The sequence below is a fragment of the Schistocerca serialis genome, chromosome 6 (assembly GCF_023864345.2).
Source record: "Schistocerca serialis cubense isolate TAMUIC-IGC-003099 chromosome 6, iqSchSeri2.2, whole genome shotgun sequence".
Lineage (NCBI taxonomy): Eukaryota > Metazoa > Arthropoda > Insecta > Orthoptera > Acrididae > Schistocerca > Schistocerca serialis.
In genome coordinates, this window is record NC_064643.1 from 527,360,104 (window position 1) to 527,383,991 (window position 23,888).

A 23,888-nucleotide genomic window follows, 5' to 3' on the forward strand; every position below is an offset into this window, starting at 1 on the left:
GCCTCAACCTACTTTAGTCACTGTCCTCACCCATCCAGCCCCCTCCCTGTTCCCATTCCAGCACTACACAGCCGCCATTTCACCGCCACACGCAGTCTTTTAATTTATTTTATTTTTATTTCTCTCCTTTCCGCTACTTACCCCCTTCCCCTCCACACCTTCCCTCCTACCCTCCGTCTAAACAGCAACACTTCACTGTCCACCACTCCCATCATACTATCTCTCCCCCTCCCCACCCCAGCTTCCTCCTTACCCCCTCCCAGTTGCCACTCCCATCATGCACTGGTGCTGCTGCTCGCAGTGTAGTTTCAGCTGTCTGAGACTGCAGATGTGTGTGCAAGTTGCGCTTGTGTGAGTGTGTGTGTGTGCGTGTGTGTATGCGTGTCTACTGCTGACAAAGGCCTTAATGGCCGAAAGCTATGATTGTGTGAATATTTTTGTTGCACATAACGCGACTCAGCATCTCCGCTATATGGTGACTAACAACTTTCATTCTCTCGTATTGTTACATTCCATCCTGTATTTTCCAGTAATTTCTTTCATAATGCACAACATTTTCATGTAGGGCACTGAGAACTGTGTTTTGACCATCAGAGAGGTGCATTTGGGACCTTGTAATGGCTGTTCTTCAAGAATGAAATTCTTATATGCAAGTGGAAGGTTCAGTAACAGAAAGGATTTTTAATGCCGTTTCATAAGACAACAATGATAGCATTATGTACAAAGGAAGAAAATTATGTGTGAACAAGTGTCTCAGATATTCCAGTTTCTAGAAATTGAGATATTACATCTGCCATAAATCCCATCATCACAGAGAATCGCTATATGTGTGGAATGAGCCAATCAGATATGCAGAGCTGTACCTGTTCTTGCACATTTTATTCACAGCTAAGTGTAATTAAATATGTGTGGCTTATTTTATTTGTAAAGATTTAAAAGGAAATTCCAGGTTGGAATATGAACAATATAAGAAAAAAGATCAATTGCTACTCACCGTAAAGATGACACACAGAGTTGCAGATGGACACAATGAAAACTCTGTTGCACATTTACCTTTTAGCCAACACCTTCTTCAAAAAAACAACCATTCATTCACACAAGCAAGCACACGTCACACACATGGCCACCATCTCTGGCAGCTTCGACCACTGCATTCAAATGAACGTCAATTTCTTTCAAATGAGTACTGCGAAGCCAGTCAACTTCATCCAAATGAGCGCTGCAGAGCCAAATAGGTATGCAGTATCCTGCTGCAGAGTATACCGACGCAAGGCACACTCCATGGAGAAATGACATATTCGCTCTCCATGTACTATCTCCCTCCTTCCTCACGAGGCTCACTTGTGTTTGTACCTTCTTTGCTGTGTTGGAAAAATGTTTACGGTATGTCTTGTTCCACTCATCCACCAGCAGAAGTTCCAGTACAGCTAGGACTCCAAAATGAGATCAACCCAGTATGGCACAGGACTCCAACTGAATTAAAAACTAAACACCGGCAGGATATTGCCTAAGACGTCACTGCCTGGCCCAGCTTGTTCGTACCACTACTTCCTGGTGGTAACCATTGGTTTAAGAACTGGTCTCCCATCGACAGCCAGCGCGTGGCTGACGTCCCATTGGTCTGTATGCACACGATCCTGGACACTACCACAGAAACTGATCTGATATCATCTGGGAATCAACCGGACACCAAACAAGGAAACTGAGTTGGACTTCTATTGACAGACTTTATCCAGGGTTGCCACAAGTATCCCCAAGTGAAATTCCCTGGTATTTCCCTGATTCCTAGACAAGTTTTAGCATTTTTCCCTGACAAATTTTGAGATCTAAAGGATAAGTAAAGATGTAAGTTGACAATCCGTCTTTGCAGCTATGGTATAAGAAGCAAATGTGTTAGAGGAGGAAATAGCCACATAAAACTTTCAAGCAGATGGCGTTTCCTAATGTGAGCAAAAAACCTTAAGTACTAAGATCAAGATCTTTTGTAATGAACTGTTTTTAGGTGGAGAAAGCAAGCCAAATGGTATATGTGTTTCATTAAGACCACTGATGTTATTTTATTTCAATAAAACAAACCACATTTAGTCACAAAGATATGCATTTCCTTGGAGTCGCAAGATAGATTTAAAATACTTTCACTGATTTCAGAAATAACCCTAGAAAAAAAAATAGGTCTCTTGAAAGAAGTGTATAAGGCAGGGAAGAGTTATGTAAATCAACAATACAGGTGAACGTCAATAAAACGATGGTTCTATTATGTTCATTACTGTTGGTTATTACCCACTGTGTTACATCTTTTATTTTACTGGTATTATTTGATTTTTTTCCTTCGAGAAATATGAGTACATAGCGTACAAACCACCAGTGACTGCCACAATTTTCTTCTCCTTATTGTACAATACTTTCTAACATATGAACTACTTTTTAAGTGCCAAAATGTATTAGAATAAATAAAATATCTATAAAATGCCACACCTTGCAACATATTTGCGATGAGACAATTGCAATTTCCGAAACCCACCACTCGTGGCCTCTGGCCTGCCATGGAGCACTGCAGTTCTGGGCCCACGGATAAATCACGAAAATCTACTGCATCATGCTACACACCAACAGAGCCAGCCTGGGGGCAGGCCGGTGAGACTAGATCTGACGGGCAGGACCTGCACATTAGTGGGAAACAAAGGGTTTCAGATCGGCAGGCCCAATCTGTTAGAGATACCCACAGAAGTGGCCTGCAATTTTGGCCTGTTGCAGAAATCCACTAGTGTGGCCAGCCAATCAGGACAGCAAATGGGACCATGGTGATCAATCCATGCACTAGATAACTTGTACAAATAGTCTGAGAAACAATAATAAAGAGGATAGGTAGCAATTCCCTGTAAAGAGGATCGCTGAGCTGCAGACAGATACTTAAAACACAATCACACTCTCACAATTAAATTTTTGGCCAAAGCCATTGTCAGAAAACGAGAGCATACACACACATTGACACAATCACTTAAGGGGAGCCGGAATGATCCATCTCCTCCATGTTAAATTTAGCAAATAGAAGGAACATACTTTCTAAAACCGTTAAACATATTGCTCTGAAATTTGGACTACATGTTCAGTGAATATTACTCTACAAAGATATAATGCCATGTTAAGAAATATTTATTGGTTTTTGTTTTACAATTTGTTTATAAACAGATGCTTATTTTTTTCTCTAAAATTTTGCTCTTTTTCTTCTATAACTCTACAATTATACAATAGTTTTTTACAATTTGTTATAAAAATGAAGGAAAAGAAGTAAACAATATTGTGTATAAATTTCATTGATATACTGTTAGCAGTTTTTGATAAAATGTTCCTCAAAGATGAAAATTTTAAAGTTATGGGAAATGGCTTCCAAAGTTTTTTTAATATATTCCTGCCCCATATGATGGATTATCAGCATCCTCTTCTTTTTCCAGTGCTACTTTCCTTTTCACTGGTTTTTTCTTCCCTTTTGCTGCATGTTTTAGGCTTTTGTCTCTTCTCCCTGCACCTCTTAGTCTTTCTTCACCAATTATGTGCATTGTGGAAATGGTGGTGTGTCCTGCTTGGAAACCTGAATGTTTCAGCACATCACATTTGATAATGTTTCCTTCACTGTATGTTGCCACGGCTTCATACACTCCAAAATGCAATGTTTTTATCTGTACAAACACTCTTTTGGAATCCTAATCCAAATTAAATTATTTACACTTTCATTTGGATTTTGTGTTTTCCCATGTAAACACTTTTCCAATAAACTTGGCTGTGATAAATCTCCGAATATGGGCTTAATTACATCAATTACAGCATTTGGCAAACTGTTTTTATGGGCATATTCCTTTCCTGATTGGTACTTACACCATGAGTCATCACCTGTGGGGCACAGTGCATGTTGTGGGTGCTCATTTGTTGATGCACTATGAAAAAATAATGCCCATACTGCTCTCCTCATATGTTCAATGTTTCTTCTATTTTGCCTAATTGCATACCCACAATACCTCTGCAATCTATCAATTGCTTCATCTGTCACCCTTCCTCTTCCTTCAAGGGTCTTACCATCACCAAGCTTCTGGGATCCTAATGTCTACTTTAGTTTGCGCAAGCAAGCCCCCATGCGCTTCTGCACATGTCCAATGCACTCCTGTTTTTTTTAATGTGAAGTTCATTGTCATAAGGTTTGAGTTCTGCTGCAGCTTTATATCCCTTAGAATCACCATCTACTAGATAGTTAGTATATCGTACATTATACCACTCCTGTGATCTGGAAGAAATTGCTTTCACTCTCTCTACTTCCATCACTCCACTCGTGCCATGAAAATTTGCTTAATAATTTTCACTATATTCGTCCTTGGTATTGCCTTTACATCTACAATGTTTTGAGAGAATAGTAACATCAATTACTTTGCAACTGCCTCCACTGGTAGCTGTCACAACTCCGTTTAGAGATTTATGACCTCTATGGTGCCATGATCTGTCACAGCTTCTTCAACTGCTTTCTTCATTGTTGCTCGAGCAATATCTACAGCAGAAGATCCCACCAATTCATTATAAAATCCAAACTTGGTTGGTGGTTTTGGCAAGTTCATAATTCCACATAACATTGTCCCTGCAGCACTGCCCTTGCCAATGCAACACAAATCACACACTAGTCTAACATTTATATCATACACCTTCTTTCCACTATTACCACTATGAGGAATATTGTTAGAATTAGAAAACGAAACTTCTGCAGCACATTTGTTACACTTCAATAACATTTTACGTGCCAAACCAATGTGTGAAGTCCTCTTTCTTTGCAAACTTCACATAATACATTATGTTTCAAAATATTAGAGAGCAAGGAAACATTAATTATTTCATTCACATCATTACTGTCACTTTCATAGTTTTCAAATTTTTCTTTGCCGTCACAAAGATTCTTGCTAGAAGAGGTTCTATCACATTCATCTGGAGTAGTCGGTGAAGCAGTCTGAGCAGCATCTCCCTTCGAAACAACAAAAGATTTCTTCTTCCACTCATTGTGCCTTTTCAAACACTTGATTGCTGAAACAGGGCATACTGACATCCACAAACCAAGTACGTAAAACAGGTATGAGCAAAATTCGTCAAGTACGCAAAATTGAACAGCTAAACAACACAAAGCAAACTCCACAAGTCAACACACATGGTACAGCGTTTATGTTTACCGATATGAACAGTCACTTGTCACAGAGATAAAGCCATACAACATTGGAAAACAAAACACTGTCTAATTCTGCAAAGATACCCTGCTTGCAGCCAGCGAGCGGCGCCATCAGAGGTGACACACCAAGTCGCTACAACTGTTAACGTGGCGTGTCAACTTTGCAGCAATAAAAAACACACTTAGAAGGGTGAAACTTGATTTGTTTTATTCAGAAAACTCCAAAGAATTTTATAATGAAAAAAAAAAGTTAATTTTGTCATTTTCATTGTTCCGGCTCCCCTTAAGACACAACTCATGCTCGCATGACCGCCGACTCTGGCCGTTGCGTCTACAGCCTCTGAGAATCAGATCCAAACAAACCACTCCTTACACCTCCCTGCCTCTTGTCTGCAGCTGCTAGGCTAGCGGTAACAAGTGGTGGCAGCACTGACTGGAAGCCGAAGGGAGTGCTAGGAAGGGAGAAGCAATAGTAATTAGGGAGTAGGGAAGCTGTGTACGTGCTCAGCTGCACCCAACCAGAGACGCTGCATGAGGTCTCAGTAAACAAATCGTTTCATCTACTGAGACAAAAGCAAAATTTTTTCCAGCTTTTTCCCAAATTTCCCTGATTTCCTTGACACGTTTGAAATTCTCTGATGTTCCATGATTTCCAGAACTTGTGGCAACCCTGTTATCATTCTAACTGGAGTGGCTATCATTTTCTGTCTCGCATCAGAACTGTCCACTGATGTATTTATCAATAAATCTGTTTCTTTCACTGCACCTGGAAGCCAACTTTATTACATGCTGTCCTTGTCACCACTTGGTGACAAAAGGACACCAAAGTTGGTGACAAGATGACCCAGCCACACTGGAAAGCACGAGTTGGTAACATGGGTGTCGACTACGATCTCATGCAAACTCGCCTTGTCCAGTGCTGCTATCCTGCCCGGCAGCTGCCCTCCACCAGCTGGGGCTGCTGGTGCTTTCAGTTGGAAGGCTACAACTGTGGCCAGCCCTCCTTCATAGGATGACTCAATGCACTGGACGCCACAAATGCGGCAATGAGGCTTCCTTCAGGATTCTCATGGCACTTGGCTGCCACCATGTCCTCTCCAGACATTGCTGCCTGCCCAAGCTCGCTGGCTCCATTATACCCCCGGCAGCTGCATTGGGTTGAGCCCTTTCTCCCATCAGACAGAGTCCCACCTTGACAGCTTGTGTCCAACCACTCCAACAGGGCCATGATGCTCACCATGCAGCTGTTCCTCATGTCTTCACGCGTGATCCTGTTGCTGCCTCCAAACTACGCCTTGAGATCACATTTCTCCCCATTTATAACTGCTCTTCCGCTGCTGGCTCGGCTTTACCTTCTGCCGCTGGCGTGGCCCCTTATTCAGTCCAAAGCCAAATTACAGAAGGGTCTTTTTCTATTTTTGTGCCTTAATCACTCACATATGTTTTCTACTATCCATTTGGTGCCAATTTCTTTGCACGCTCCAATACGATACTTCTTTATGTACAAACAGCACCACTGTCTCTAATGGCCTGCTACTCTCTACTGTTGCCATATCATGAACCCACTGTCCTGCTCATTTCTCTTTTTCAGTGTCCATAGCGCACCCACTACCTACAGACTCATTTCCGCCCACTTTGGTGCCTCCTTCTTCCCTTTGTCTGAGCATGTCCATGCTATGGTGTTGCCAGTGCCTACCATCAGCTGAGCTTGCCTCCCAATGGCCGCCAATATCTCACTGATGTTGCACCGGGCCCTTCCCTTTGAATGAGTCTATCAGCCCCATCGTGTACTGGAAGCCACCGTCGGTCTGAGCCCTGGTCTCCTGTAGGCTGTTGACACCTAGTGGACATTTCGTTAGCCCAACAGCACCATGGGGCTGGTCCAGCAACTGCACCCACATCCACAGTTGGTAGGTTGCATACTCTTGGCATTGTCCACTGAAGCCAGCACTCTGAACACGTGCTTATGAAGACTGGTGGATCACAACAGCAATATGCCAATTTCTGTACAAGCCAGACACCAACAGCAAAATACTGCTCCATGTACATGGCAGACTTCAGCAAGCTCCAAAACAGCAACACCTGCCAGCAGTGTGCACACTCACAACCGTGGCACTGTGAGTCCAGCAATGTGAGCATGGCACTACGAGAATGGCACTATGTTGTATCTGCACTCCATGTGCTGCCTCACGCAAATCCTTCCATCAGATTATTTAGGATGCTGCGTGACCATAACCTGTGAGCATCAGCTCACACTCCAGATGCAATGTTGGCGGCACCCAGCAGCCTCTCTGTCAATAGCATTCACCAGCAGCAGCTCCAGTGTGGCCTAGGACTTGAACTGGACTCCAATCTAGATACATGCTGGGCAATGCCAAGGACACTGCCGTTTTGCCTTGCCTATCACTACACTTACATCATGGCAGCTGCCACTTGTTGAAGCATTGGTCTCCCATTCGCTGCTGGTGCTCAGCCAGTGTCCCATGGGCCAGCATGCACCTGAACATGCCAGACACCAGCCGTACATCATCTAAGACATTGGCCAGATCCCGACCAAGGACACAGAGTTGTACTCCCAGCACGGGGACTTTTCTACCCAGTGCCTATTATTTTCTATTTTACGTCAGAGTTGTGTACTTTTCATTTATGTGTTTATCAATAAATTTGTTTCTTGCACCGTACTAACGAGCCTATTTTATTAAACGCTGTACTTGCCATCATGTAAGAACAAAATAGCTCTCTTAAATTTATGTGTAATGTTTCTGTATGAAGAATTTGAATTTAAAATTAGTCATTTTCGCATTGCAGGAACACTGTGCACTCAATGATGATGATGATGATGTTGGGGTTGTGGGGCGCTCAACGGCGTGGTTATCAGCGCCCGTACAATTATCCAATCTTTGCTCAGTCCAATTTCGCCACTTTCCTGGAGGATGATGAAATGATGAGGACAACACAAACACCCAGTCATCTCGAGGCAGGTGAAAATCCCTGACCCCGCCGGGAATCGAACCCGGGACCCCGTCTGTGCACTCAAGGTAGAACCCATATGCACCTGCAACTTTTTTTGTGTGTGATTAAGAGCTGTTTGTAGTTCAGTAATCATAAATGAAGAGAAGAATTGTGGATTAGACTGTAGACATTTCTTGATTTCACTAAGTGCTTTCATTAATTGCTGAACATTTCCTTTATCTGCTGGATGCTTTGGAATTTCTCAGTAAGTGACTGGCGATGCTGTCACTTGAGGCATACATTCTAAGACGGAGGGGGGTGCACCAACGCACCTAGACATATTTATGTAAATTGGTCACAAACTGATATTCATACAGGAATTGATGGGAAATGCAAAACTCTAAACCCACACGGGAAGACAACAGCATTGTGGTACTGCCAGCAGACAAAGGGAACTCCACTGTCATCTTGCAGCGGGTGGATTATGATGAGAAAGTACGCCAACTTCTGGAGGACCCTGCATACAGAATTCTGGAGTGTGACCCCACGGACAAGGTGGCCAAGAAGACTAGTGCTCTCTTGAAGGAAACAGGGATGCCTCATAAGATCATCAGACAACTACGGGAAAAAGCGCCAGTGCCACCTAGACTGTATGGTCTGCCTAAAATACACAAGGAGGGCGTGCCCCTACGTCCTATTGTCAGTAATATTGGGGCACCTACGTACACATCAGCCAAGTACTTGAAAGTTCTCCTGGCTCCATATGTGGGGAAATGTATTCACCACATCCGCAACTCAGGAGATTTCCTGCAACGCCTCAAGCAACTGCACATCACAGATTCGGACATCATGGTTAGTTTTGATGTGGTATCGCTGTTCACCAGGGTTCCACTGAAGGACTCACTAGAACTGATTGCAGAGAAATTTGATGGTGCTCTGTTGGACCTGTTCAGTCATACACTGACATCCACGTACTTCCTGTACAGAAACCAATATTACGAGCAAACTGAAGGTGTAGCTATGGGCAGCCCACTGTCCCCTGTGGTTGCCAACATGTTTATGGAGAGTTTTGAGGAGAGGGCATTGGAGACAGCCACATTTAAACCCACATGCTTCTTTAGGTATGTGGATGACACCTTCGTGATCTGGCCACATGGGATGGACAGGCTCAATGAGTTTCTTGAACATCTTAACTCATGCCACCCTCATATCAAGTTCACCATGGAACTGGAGAAGAATGGCCAGCTGCCATTTCTGGATGTACTAGTCCAGAGGAAAGCAGATGGATCAATTGGCCACACTGTGTACCGAAAACCAACACACACTGATTTATATCTGCAGGCCAGCAGTTGTCACCACCCTGCACAGAAGAATGGGGTTCTGAAGACTTTGGTCCACAGAGCACGTGCCCTATCAGACCAAGAGAATCTACCCATAGAGATAGAACGTCTCAAAACAGTTTTCTCCAAGAATGGATACACGGACAGACAAATTGAGAGCGCACTCCGACCAGCCACTATACCACAGGTTCCTGAAGAAGACCAAGATGAAGCAAAGAAGGTGGCATATCTGCCCTATGCTGGCTCTATTTCTGCCAGAATCAGTAGGATCCTGCGTAAACACAATATCAAGTGTGTTTTCTGTCCATCCAACAAGATCGGGGGACTGCTGGGGAGTGTCAAAGACGACCTGGGGTTACGAAAACCAGGGATTTACACTATACCTTGTCAATGTGGCATGTCCTACATTGGCCAGACGACAAGAACTGTGGAGATCAGGTGCAAAGAACATCAGAGGCACACTAGATTAAGACAGGTGACTAAGTCAGCCATTGCTGAACACTGTCTAGAACCAGATCATACCATGAAGTATGAGGATACCAAGATTCTAGCACAAACACCCAGATTTTGGGACAGTGTTATAAGAGAATCGATTGAGATTAAAATGGCTGACGATCTCGTGAATCGTGACACAGGGTACCAGCTAAGCAGAGCCTGGGATCAGGCTCTGGAATTGTTAAAGGAGCAACGGGGCCAGCTGCAACACTACACAATCAGAAGAACCAGAGACATGGAGATGGTAAACGAGCCCCTGACGGACTGCCAGGAGCACCAGACCGAAGATGGAACACCCAGAACTGGGACTGGTGGGCGCGGACCGCAGAGGGAACATCCAGAGCCGCAGCGGACGAAAAACGGAGCGGCAACGCTCCAACAGGTCGTGGTGAGCGGGCGCGGACCGCAGGGGGAACGCCTGGTACCCCAGACCGTAGATGAAAACCCCCAGGAGTGGGTTTGGTGGGCGCGGACCGCAGAGGGAACACCTAGAACCGCAGAGGACGGAAAACGGAGCAGCAACGCTCCAGCAGGTCGCAGGGAATGGGCGCGGACCACAGAGGAAGCGCCTGCAGCCGTTGGTGGAGGGGGAAGGCCATAGGCATAAATACTGGACCAGGTCCACTCGAGGAGCAGTCTCAGGCCGCACCTGATGAAGGCGTCGAGCTACGTGACCGAAATATCGTGCAAGTACGACGCTGATATCCGGCAGAACACCCGACAACCCAAGATGTCAAGAAAGTACATGTTTCTTGAAAGTACATGTTTCTTCAATCCTTAGCTCCTAGCATTTTTTCCTCGCTAATCTTGCTACAGCTTTACATGGCATGCTTCCCTTTCTGCAAAAGAATCTATTACCTCATCAAAGCTTGTCAAACGATTCACTACATGAAAAATTGAAATGTCGTTATCTAATTCTGAAAAAGCTGTTAACACAAGTAATACCCAAGATTGGTGTGGTTTCTCGATCTGATTACGTCTATTTCGTCACTGTCTGCTAGATAAAACAAAAGAGGCCTTTCTAATATGGCAGCAATTTTGTAACACACCAAATAAACGAGACTGTTTTGGAACAAATGGCCATTTTTATAACACGACAGAGTATAATTCACGAAGTGACAATATCAAATGCCTATTAGGCCTACTACAAGCAAAAAGCTTTATGTTAGAAAATAGTTCCACATTTCATTCATATGCACCAGCTTCTCAAGCCTGAGATCGAAAAGTAGTATTACGAAATTTTTATATAAATTTGGAATCGTCTTATTCTTCCACAATTTTTGTGATGTCCCCGTTTCTTCTCCTTCCTTGTTCTAACAAACAACCTTGTCATCACCAATTCTGCACCTATTCCTACCATTGTCAAAATTTGTTCACCGATTAATTTCACTAACCCTGACAATCACAGGTTTAGTTATCTCGCAATTGTTTTCCGGTTAGGCGTTATTACGTGTTCGTACAACACGTTTTCCGTGTTACTTCCAAAACAGAACTTAAGTGGCTGCTAGCCGGGGACTGTACAACTGGTCCTTACTAGTGTAGCGACATGACCAAAAATTTTCTGTCAAAATTTCATTTTCTTGGGAACACCAAGAACAGTTAATAATCTTTCTCACCTGTTATTCCTGTCAGTCGTTTATTTCCATTCTGGTAGTCTGAATCTACGGATTTCGCTAGTAATTACAACAACACTGATAATTCGCAAACCCAATCAACCACATAATCAGACAGCGATTGGCATTCATTCGTTCGGCTTTACTCTGCTCAGCTCGTATAGCCCCGACCCCTTTCGTCTGCGGAAAGTTTATATCTAGATGTGATGAAGATTCACCTGACAGAGACATCACATATACTATGCACGCTTTCAAAAATCAACTTATGATTCATTCAGAAATCAACTTAAAATCTGTTCAAAAACCAACAGGGAAGCGTTTCAAAATAATCGATAGACAAACATGAGCTGGATGCTAGGCGCTTTGTGAAACAAGTTTTTTTTTTCCCCTCCAGAATATGAATTTGGCACCCCATTTTCCTGGCAGCATCTAGCTGTTTGCTGCGACTGCTTGCACAAGCAATAGCCACATTCCTGTAGTCAGAAGCAGGAGAATCTACTGCGCATGAGCCCACTCGTAACTGCTAAAATGTATCTAATGTAAAAAGTTGTGACTTCACTCTCATCAGAAGAAATTTGTTGTTATGAAGCATTGCATAGTCTTCCTAAAGCCTTTGACATATTTTGCTGTTGGCAGACGCTTGCATGAGCACTGTGTGTCATTCTTGTATTTGGTGCATTTCCTTTGCAATTTAAGTTATTTTTGTTTATTTTCTCTCGTTTACGTTTTATTGTTGAAGTATTATTCTGTAGTAGCAGGATATAGTAATATCCTTTGTTAGAGTATCGGTTCTTACCAGTCAAAATTACAAGAGTGTAACTAAAAACTAAAACAATGAAAAATTCCCGGAATCCTAAAAAATTCCCGGGTTTTTCCCAGTTTTCTCCCGGATGAAAAAATTCCTGGGTTTTTCCCAGATCTCCCGGTCGTCCCGGGTCGTATACACCCTGTATGATATATATATAAAAAAACGAAGATGAAGTGACTTACCAAACAAATTCGCTGGCAGGTCGATAGACACACAAACAAACACAAACATACACACAAAATTCAAGCTTACGCAGCCAACGGTTGCTTCATCAGGAAAGAGGGAAGGAGAGGGAAAGACAAAAGGATGTGGGTTTCAAGGGAGAGGGTAAGGAGTCATTCCAGTCCCGGGAGCGGAAAGACTTACCTTAGGGGGAAAAAAGGACAGGTATACACTCGCGCGCACACACACATATCCATCCGCACACACACAGACACAAGCAGACATTTGTAAAGGCAAAGAGTTTGGGCAGAGATGTCAGTCGAGGCGGAAGTACAGAGGCAAAGATGTTGTTGAATGACAGGTGAGGTATGAGCGGCAGCAACTTGAAATTAGCAGAGGTTGAGGCCTGGCGGGTAATGAGAAGAGAGGATATACTGAAGGGCAAGTTCCCATCTCCGGAGTTCTGACAGGTTGGTGTTAGTGGGAAGTATCCAGATAACCCAGACGGTGCAACACTGTGCCAAGATGTGCTGGCCGTGCACCAAGGCATGTTTAGCCACAGGGTGATCCTCATTACCAACAAACACTGTCTGCCTGTGTCCATTCATGTGAATGGACAGTTTGTTGCTGGTCATTCCCACATAGAATGCATCACAGTGTAGGCAGGTCAGTTGGTAAATCACGTGGGTGCTTTCACACGTGGCTCTGCCTTTGATCGTGTACACCTTCCGGGTTACAGGACTGGAATAGGTGGTGGTGGGAGGATGCATGGGACAGGTTTTACATCGTGGGCGGTTACAAGGGTAGGAGCCAGAGGGTAGGGAAGGTGGTTTGGGGATTTCATAGGGATGAACTAAGAGGTTACGAAGGTTAGGTGGACGGCGGAAAGACACTCTTGGTGGAGTGGGGAGGATTTCATGAAGGATGGATCTCATTTCAGGGCAGGATTTGAGGAAGTCGTATCCCTGCTGGAGAGCCACGTACAGAAGCAAATAACCAGAGCCACTTCCTCATCCCCTCAAACCCAGAACCTCCCACAGAAGAACCCCAAAAGTGCCCCACTTGTGACAGGATACTTTCCGGGACTGGATCAGACTCTGAATGTGGCTCTCCAGCAGGGATGCGACTTCCTCAAATCCTGCACTGAAATGAGATCCATTCTTCATGAAATCCTCCCCACTCCACCAAGAGTGTCTTTCCGCTGTCCACCTAACCTTCGTAACCTCTTAGTTCATCCCTATGAAATCCCCAAACCACCTTCCCTACCCTCTGGCTCCTACCCTTGTAACCACCCGCAGTGTACAACCTGTCCCATGCACCCTCCCACCACCACCTACTCCAGTCCTGTAACCCGGAAGGTGTACACGATCAAAGGCAGAGCCACATGTGAAAGCACCCACGTGACTTACCAACTGACCTGCCTACACTGTGAAGCTTTCTATGTGGGAATGAACAGCAACAAACCGTCCATTTGCACGAATGGACACAGGCAGACAGTGTTTGTTAGTAACGAGGATCACACTGTGGCTAAACATGCCTTGGTGCACGGCCAGCACATCTTGGCACAGTGTTACACTGTCCGGGTTATCTGGATACTTCCCACTAACACCAACCTGTCAGAACTCCGGAGATGGGAACTTGCCCTTCAGTATATCCTCTCTTCTCGTTACCCGCCAGGCCTCAACCTCCGCTAATTTCAAGTTGTCGTCGCTCATACCTCACCTGTCATTCAACAACATCTTTGCCTCTGTACTTCCGCCTCGACTGACATCTCTGCCCAAACTCTTTGCCTTTACAAATGTCTGCTTGTGTCTGTGTGTGTGCGGATGGATATATGTGTGTGTGTGTGTGTGTGTGTGTGTGTGTGTGTGTGTGTGCGAGTGTATACCTGTCCTTTTTTCCCCCGAAGGTAAGTCTTTCCGCTCCCTTAAAACCCACATCCTTTTGTCTTTCCCTCTCCTTCCCTCTTTCCTGATGAGGCAACAGTTTGTTGCGAAAGCTTGAATTTCGTATGTATGTTTGCGTTTGTTTGTGTGTCTATCGACCTGCCAGCGCTTTTGTTTGGTAAGTCTCACATCTTTGTTTTTATATATATATATATATAATGTGCGGATGGATGTGTGTGTGTGTGTGTGTGTGTGTGTGTGTGTGTGTGTGTGTGTGTGTGTGTGTGTGTGCGCGCGCGCGTGTGTATACCTGTCCTTTTTTCCCCCTAAGGTAAGTCTTTCCACTCCCGGGATTGGAATGACTTCTTACCCTCTCCCTTAAAACCCATATCCTTTCGTCTTTCCCTCTCCTTCCCTCTTTCCTGATGAGGCAACAGTTTGTTGCGAAAGCTTGAATTTTGTGTGTATGTTTGTGTTTCAGTTTGTGTGTCTGTCGACCTGCCAGCACTTTCATTTGGTAAGTCACATCATCTTTAATAGAGGGAAACATTCCACGTGGGAAAAATATATTTAAAAACAAAGATGATGTGACTTACCAAACAAAAGTGCTGGCAGGTTGATAGACACACAAACAAACACAAACATACACACAAAATTCAAGCTTTCGCAGCCAACGGTTGCTTCATCAGGAAAGAGGGAAGGAGAGGGAAAGACGAAAGGATGTGGGTTTTAAGGGAGAGGGTAAGAAGTCATTCCAATCCCGGGAGCGGAAAGACTTACCTTAGGGGGAAAAAAGGACAGGTATACACTCGCATACACACACATATCCATCCGCACATACACAGACACAAGCAGACATATATATATATATATATAGACTGAAGTGAAGAATGAAATTTTCATTTATTGCTTAAGTCTGCATGTATATAGCATGGATATTTGAGACTTGAAAACCTATCTGGAACAATATAGTTTCATCTGATCAAATATTATGGTATCAGTGATCTGACTTCCATCCTATTTAACTAAAACGATGCTGTGTGTCACATTAAGAAGACCAAAGAATGTAAATCATGACACTGCACCTTCAGAATAGAGAATAATCACTGAAGTTGTACCATGGGAAATGAAATTGGGTCCATTCTTCTTCTTGTTATATAGACATGATCCATCATCGTACATCCAAGAAGCAGAAAGAGTTATCTTTGCTGAGAAAATACTGCAATCAAGCTTAATGGTAAAACATCCAACACTTGAAAATGTACATGAAACTTTCCTGAAATTTGATAACTTATTTTTTGCATACGGACTGTCACAGGATTTAAATAAAGCACAATAAACTCAATTCTGTACTGCATGCCTGACCACACCAATAGAAAAAATGCATGATAATAAATCAATAAATGAGACAATGTTCTAAATTCTTTGGTGTTTATATTCATAAGGACCTGAACCAGAAATCACATGTTGCAGATTTTCTAAAACATTTCAGTTCCGCAACTTTTACATTATGGATAACATCAGATTTTGGAGATGAAAATATCAAAAAGTTAATTTACCTTTCCTATTTACATCCTCTAATATCCTGTGGCATCAATTTCTCAGATAAATCACAATTGAGTAAATAAGTATTTGCACAAAACCATGTAATAAGAATCATTTGTGCTGTTCATTACAGAGGCTCTTGGAGACAAGTCTTAACGTACATTCGTAAAGTGGAAACAACTTTGTTGTATACTAAGAACCATGCCTTTAATCAATCACATCACGAATAGCTGAAAGAGCACAGCATGTATAAACATAACATTAGAAAGAGAGATTATTTACAATCTCCATCTTCAGCCATAGTATGATGCAGTAAGGACAAGGATATTAAGTGCAAAAAAATATACATATATATAAAAAAAATAAAATAAAATAAAATAAGTCTAACCTCCTACCCGGTGAGGTATATAATTCAGCAAGTAATAAAATTAATTTCAATCAGAAACTGAAGTTCTACCTGCTTAACAACTACTCCTACTCCATTGAAGAGTTTCTGAATGTGTAATAATATGGATTATGGTGTGGTTTTTAGAAGAGGAAGGAAGGAAGGGGGGTACTGAGAAATAGGGAACAGAGAGAGAGATTGAAGCATGAAAAGTCACAATTACAATCCATCAAACATGCGAATAACTGGAGGAGGTATCATGAGGTACTTACCACAAGGCACATGTGAGAGAGACAGAACCCATAACAAGCCACAACCACCATTGCACACAGTAAGGGGCTGTGCTGTAGTGTCGAAACTTCAGAATACAGAGAAGCCCAAACAAAGCAAACAGCAACAGCATTGATTCCATCAGGATAAACCTTGACTGTGTCAGTAAGGCATTGTCTGTAAACAAAAATACACAGATGACATACATTAATCAAACTAAAAATTGTTCAAGATAGATGAAATAGTTGTATTTTGTTAAATGAATTGAAGAAGCATGACATGAAGCTTTACAGGCTATAAGGCATTGAGATAAAGGTTCCTTCTACTGGTGATAAGAAACAGGAAAGAAAGAATGGGAGGCTAGAAATGTCATGAAGGAAGAGACTGTCTGAAAACTGACTGCTGTTGAAACAATGGTGAAGCCGTGTTAGGCACAGTTTAGGCAACGGTGGATTTAAGTCAGCTTTCAAGACAAATACGAGCCTTGGAAGAAAAAATTGCAGACAAGAATTTCAATCAGGTGCAAAAGATGATTTACTGCCCAAACTACACCTACTTCTGGGACCACAGGAAGAGCCTTTCACATAATGGGACTTTACAAACTAATTGACCTGATGGAAAAAAGAAAAATCGTCACTATGGAAAATAATGAGGCAAAGTGAAAGCAAACTAGAATAAGAAACCTCTGCCTTGACTAAAGGTTTCACTGGTCTGGAAATGATTCTCTGCCAAAACATTTAGTGAAGCTTTTGCCCCACAAATAAAATGAAGCTTGTGGTGAGATACAAATGCACAGTGACAAAATAATTATACTTGTAAATAATAGATTTCGGCTATCAGCTATCTGCCTGAAGAATAATTAAACTCTCTGTAAGTTGGAATGAGAATAAATACTGTGTGATCCAAATTTAAATTCCATAAACACAATGACCCACATTACAAAGAGCTGACTTCCTGAATGAGAACAACATGTGGGCTCTGAAAAGTCTAACCATGGGTGAGAAATTCATTCACTGGAGTATGGCTGGATATCTTTTTGTAATGGGTGCAATATTTTTAGCAAACAACCATGATTCCATCGTGAAGTGTGCAGGAGAACTGAGTGCCAATGGGAGAGCATGCAGATTTTATCTATATACCACCTTCCACTTGGCTCCCAAGCTGGGTCTATAGTTGTCCAGTCCAGAGTTCATGACCTGGAGCATGTCCAGTGCTCAGGGTGAGATTACACATACATGGGTTAATCCAATGGGCTGCTAATTCATTGGTGTTCTGCCTGCATCAGAAAACTGTTCAATGCTGTAACTGTTTGTTTCTTTTTACCTTCTAATTAATCCAAATGTCTGTTCACAGACTTTGCAAAGGTTGTAGCTGCAGCCAAAGTTGATTATCCTATAACTAATTTCAATCTCAAGAACTTATTTTATATCACAGTTCCAATAGTGCAATGTCTATGCCAGAATTTTTGTATAGCCATTCCTGTGCAACTATGAGACACAATGCTTTATTGTTGCATGTTTGTTTTGGTGCAGTAGTCAGGTTCGCTGCTGGCGTTTGCGCCAGTGATATTCAATTGTGGTACTGTCTATCCCAGGGCTTCCCAACGTGTGGTCCGCGGACCCCTTAGGGGTCCGCTGTTTCTTTCTAGGGGGTCCGCGGCCACCTTTCAAGAAATCATGTAAAATAATGAGTAAAATTATTGAATAAAAATGTGAAAATCAAATTCATCGCTATTTTTTTCATGTGAAAAATGTGTACTTTTACTTCAGGTCGTATTCCCAAGCAGCCTCTGCGGTTCCTAAGCGAGAACGCGTACACAGTTTAGTGCCGAAGAATGCGACTACTCTGATCTACTGTTTCGCAAGAATACGGGAGTCGTTTGTGTACCGGCTCACGGCGCTAGATGCACTGAAACCTTTTACACATGCGCGGAGTGAGCTTTGTCGACCAATCACAGCGCTCGCTGGCACGTATGCGGCCCCAGGCATCATTAAATGTTAAACTTGCTTTGTCAGTTCAGTACCTATTTCGTTAAGTCGATTTTTGACCAGTTTATTACTTATAACATGGATCGGTGGCTGAAGTCAGGATCATTGAAGAAGGGTGCAGTTTCTCCATCGCCTTCACAACAAGGAGTTTCCAGTTGAAATGAATGAGGAGGGAGGATGACGAAAGGAAGAACAATCACAAGAAGCTCCACAGCCGGATTTATTATGTGAAAACGCTGCAAGTACTCCATTGGTTGGAATATCCTGTGGAAGTGGGATAACCCAGAAGCGAAAGTACAACGAAAGCTATTTAGAAATGGGCTTTATGGAGACAAAGGAGGGTAAAGCTCAGTGTGTAATTTGTGCGCCTGTCTTTCCGAACAGTTCAATGGTTCCAGTTAAATTGTGCCGTCATTTTGAAGGTACTCACCCGGGCTTCCAGGCTAAAGACATCGATTTATTTAAAAGGAAGAGTGCTGAACTAGCTGCTTCTCAGCATTGCATGAAAACTCTTGCAAAAACAATTAATGAAAATTCATTAAAAGCTTCTTTCTTGGTTAGTTATTGAGTGGCAAAAACAAGCAAAGCTCATACCATTGCAGAAAATCTCTTAATTGGATCGTTAATTTCAAGTTGTTTTCGTTCATCTCTAAACCAAAGACTATTGATACTTCAGGAGAGGGGGACGGGGGGGGTCATTCTGAACATGGCACTTGCATTAAGAAGCTTTCAGTTCCCATGGGTTTCACACTGAAATTTAAAGTTACTGTACTCTTGACTGACTAGGGGTCCGCCATGGATTTTCAACTGAAGAAGGGGTCCACCAGCTGGGAAGGTTGGGAAGCCCTGGTCTATTCTATACACCATACACCCAATTTTTCAAAACAATGAAACCATGTGCGGTGTCACCGCCAGACACCACACTTGCTAGGTGGTAGCCTTTAAATCAGCCGCGATCCGTTAGTATACGTCGGACCCGCGTGCTGCCACTATCAGTGATTGCAGACCGAGCGCCGCCACACGGCAGGTCTAGAGAGACTTCCTAGCACTCGCCCAGTTGTACAACTGACTTTGCTAGCAATGGGTCACTGACAAAATACACTCTCATTTGCCAAGACGATAGTTAGCATAGCCTTCAGCTACGCCAATTGCTACGACCTAGCAAGGCGCCATTACCAGTTACTATTGATACTGTAATAATGTATCATCAAGAGCGATGTTCACCATTTATGGATTAAAGTTAAGTATTCCACCAGCTACGTCCGTTTTTTCTAAATTCTAATTTCCTTGACCTCTTCCAGACATCACGCCAGCCTGTGTGAGCTAAAACGCATGCCTTTCAGCTTCCTCCTGTATCCCGGTGTTGGCTCTCCTGCCAACCCACAACATTTGGCGATGAGGCCAAACCGCGTTCTTATCGATATTGCCCTGATTTACTTGTGTAATGGCTTCACCACCATCTCCAGATGTACTGTCTGAATTTTATCGCTTACAGAACCAGCAGATGCAGGCCTTACTGGATGCCCTTGGACAGCTCGTCCAGGGTCAACGTGCAATGCAAAATGACACGGCAGCCACCACTCCACAGCTAACGCAGCCACAACACGCTGTTGCACCAACTTTTCGACCTTTTGATGCTGCACTGGAAAGCTGGACGGAGTGGTCATGCCAATTTGGATTCCATCTCGCCGCCTACAGAATTCAAGGTAAAGAGCGGCAGCCTATTTTGTTAGCATCAGTCGGCGTCCAAACGTACCGTGTGATAGTCAAATTATTTCCCCGACGCGACGTAGCAACTCTGTACTACGACGAAATTTTGTTTGCATTAGATGCATATTTCAAAGAATCAGTCAATGTAGTTGCGAAAAGGTATACCTTCTTTCGTACAAAACGTACGGCAGGTCAGACCAATAGGGAGTGGGTTGCAACCTTGCAAGGCCTTACTAGGGATTGTGCTTTTGAGTGTCAATGTGGACTCCGTTATTCAGATACTATGGTACGTGATGCCATTGCACAGAACGTTTCTGATGTTCGTATCAGGGAACAGATTTTGAAACTAGTCAATCCCTCCCTTCAACAAGTGATGGACGTATTGGATCGGCAGGACACACTTGACTTTGCTCAGGAATCATTTGAAACTTCACCAGCCGTGTGTCAGGTTAACCGGCCCGCCGGGTGAGCTGCACGGAGCAGTAAACAGCCCTCGCGCCCGGTCGCACCGCTGCCACCAGGCTCTCAGCCATGTGTGCCGTGCAGGCAAGCAAATGCAGTGCTAAAATCATGCCCGCGGTGTGCTACTAGACATTCGCGTGAGAATTGCCCATCACGCCAGGCTATTTGCTTTTTCTGTAATTAAACAGGACATGTTCAAAGTGTTTGCCAGAAAAAGCTCAGATCGAAAACTCAAAATCATTCCAGGCCCTTTGCTTCGCGCCGGAATCGGAATCGAACCAAGGATACTCAGGCTCGTGAAACTTCGCCCATGGAAATTCATGTAGTTCATCCCACTCCGCCCAGTGCCACTATCTCTAACAGTGACTGTGTTCGTTCCACACATAGTGTGCGTCGACATCGCCGGAAATCCCGTCAAGTCACAAGTGATTATGTACCAGTGTCAGTTCACGTTGCACGAGACAGTCGCTCTTGTCGTCAGCAGGACAATAAACTTTTTGTAGACTTGGACATTAACGGCAAAGTGATACCATTCCAGCTCGATACTGGGGCTGCAGTTTCACTGATCAATCAAGACACGTACAAACAGCTGGGCACACCTCCGTTGCGTGCTGCAAATGTTAAGTTAAATAGCAATTCTGGTCAAGATATCCCTGTGTTAGGACAGTGCAGCCTTCTTGCAACATACAAAGGACAAATGAAACTTATGTCATTTTACGTCCTTCGTTCTTCTTCTGCAGTGAACTTGTTTGGTTTCGATTTATTTCAATTGTTTAACTTGTCTATAGTAAATCAGGTCCTATCAGTGAACCAGACTGTGCCTTCAGACAGTGTTTCTCATCTATGTGAAGAATTTGCAGACATTTTTGCACCGGGCCTTGGTTGCGCTAAGAACTATAAAGCACATTTGGAACTGAAAGTAAACGCGCAACCGAAATTTTTCAGAGCGCGCAATGTTCCCCACACATTGCGTGATGAGGTCGCAAAAACATTACACGATTTGGAATCACAAGGTGTAATTGAAAGTGTGCAGGCTTCTCTCTGGGCATCACCCTTAGTAATTTTGCCAAAACCTTCGGGAAAATTGAGACTTTGTGTGGACTTCAAGGCAACAGTGAATCCACAACTAGTGATTGCAACTTTTCCTTTACCCCGCCCGGAAGATCTTTTCGACAAACTATGCCCGGGTAAATATTTTTCGAAGTTGGACCTAGCAGATGCATACTTGCAAATATCGGTGGACGAAGAATCCCAGCGCGTTTTGGTGGTTAACACGCATCTTGGTTTGTATCGATTCAAATGACTGCCACTCGGGTGTGCATCCGCCCCAGCATTCTTTCAGCAATATCTACAAACTGTTTGTGCGTTGGTCCCTACTGCAGCCAACTATCTGGACAATATTGTGATCTCCGGAAAGACGGAAGAAGAACATTTAGCCAATCTCAGGACATTATTTCAGGTCTTGCGACAAAATGGTCTTCGCTTGCGGAAGGACAAATGTGTGTTTTTTGCTCGGGACTTGCCCTACCTGGGACATTTACTCAATGCCCAAGGCATACACCCCAGTCCCGAGCACATCCGTGCCATACAAGACTTGCCTTCGCCGCAGAATTTGAAGCAGCTACAGAGTGTGCTGGGAAAAATCAACTATTATCATAAATATATCCCACATGCCTCTTCCATTTCAGCTCCGCTTCATCGCTTACGCCGTAAAGGTGTTCCGTTCGTCTGGACGACGGAATGCGAACGCGCCTTTCGCCAGTTGAAATCGGCGTTGCTTTCCAATACTTGCCTTATGCCATTCGATCCCCAGAAGCCCCTTTTGTTGATGGTGGATGCATCGGATTTAGGGATCGTTGCTGTGCTTGTGCACAAAGATGGATCGCACAATCACCCTATTGCCTTTGCGTCCAAATTGCTCTCGTCTGCGCAAAGAAATTATTCACAGATCGAGAAAGAAGCATTGGCTCTTGTATTTGGTATTACAAAGTTTCATGATTTTTGTATGGGTGTCACTTTACCATCATCACAGGCCACAAACCTTTGACATCGCTTTTTCATCCGAACAAGCCTGTACCTCCACGTACAGTGCAGAAATTCATTCGCTGGTCTATTTTCCTCTCGCAGTACCGCTACGAAATCTTGTATCGGCCCACTGCTAAGCACGGAAACGCCGATGCGTTGTCCCGTTTGCCTGTTGCTGAGGATAGAGCATTCGATTCCTCCGAACTTGCTTGCATGTTCATTGATGCGGAAACCGATGACGTGGTCGCCTCGTTTCCAATTGATTTTCGTCGTGTAGCTACTGCCACTGCTGCCGACCCTGTCCTTGCAACCGTTCTGCGTTTTGTTGCTACGCAATGGCCCTTGTCAAAGTCACGGATCGGGGATCCATTGGTTCGCCGATTTTTTGCTCACAAGGAGAGACTTTTTGTTTGACGTGGTGTTTTGCTGTTGCGTTCTGATAATGATCAGTCCAGGGTCGTGGTTCGATGTTCGTTACAGTCCTCTGTTTTACAGCTTCTCCATCAAGGACATGGGGGTATAGTGAGAACGAAACAACTTGCTCGTCAGCACTGTACTTGGTTCGGAATTGATGCCGCGATTACGAATATGTGCTCTTCTTGCATGGTGTGTGCCGAACAACAATCAGCCCCACCACGGAAATTCTTTGCATGGCCAAAAGCCACTTCCCCTTGGCAACGCTTGCACATCGATTTTGCTGGTCCATTCAGGAATGCTCGATGGTTGGTTGTGGTCAATTCATTCAGTAATTTTCCTTTTGTTGTCCGGATGTCTTCCACAACGTCATCTGCCACCATCCAAGCATTATCTGCTATCTTTTGCACTGAAGGTCTTCCACAGACTATTGTTTCCGACACTAGCCCACAATTCATGACCGCAGAATTTCAGTCATTCTGCAAGGCCAATGGTATTCAACATCTGACGTCCGCGCCGTTTTCGCCACAGTCAAACGGTGCCGCTGAACGATTGGTCAGGACTTTCAAGTCACAGATGTTGAAGTTAAAAGAGTCGCATTCTTGGGAATATGCGTTATTGCTCTTTTTGTCCTCG

At 43.7% G+C, this 23,888-nt stretch overlaps 1 protein-coding gene across 2 annotated transcripts in view; it reads right to left on the bottom strand.

The window, feature by feature from the left end:
* The window catches only part of LOC126484630 (protein O-mannosyltransferase 1), a 157,191-nt gene that overhangs the window by 81,630 nt on the left and 51,673 nt on the right, over nt 1-23,888 (bottom strand). For both annotated transcript variants that reach the window (XM_050108218.1, XM_050108219.1), the window contains exon 5: nt 16,656-16,830. In XM_050108218.1, coding sequence (XP_049964175.1) covers nt 16,656-16,830 — 175 coding nt within the window. The remainder of the gene's footprint in view (nt 1-16,655; nt 16,831-23,888) is intronic.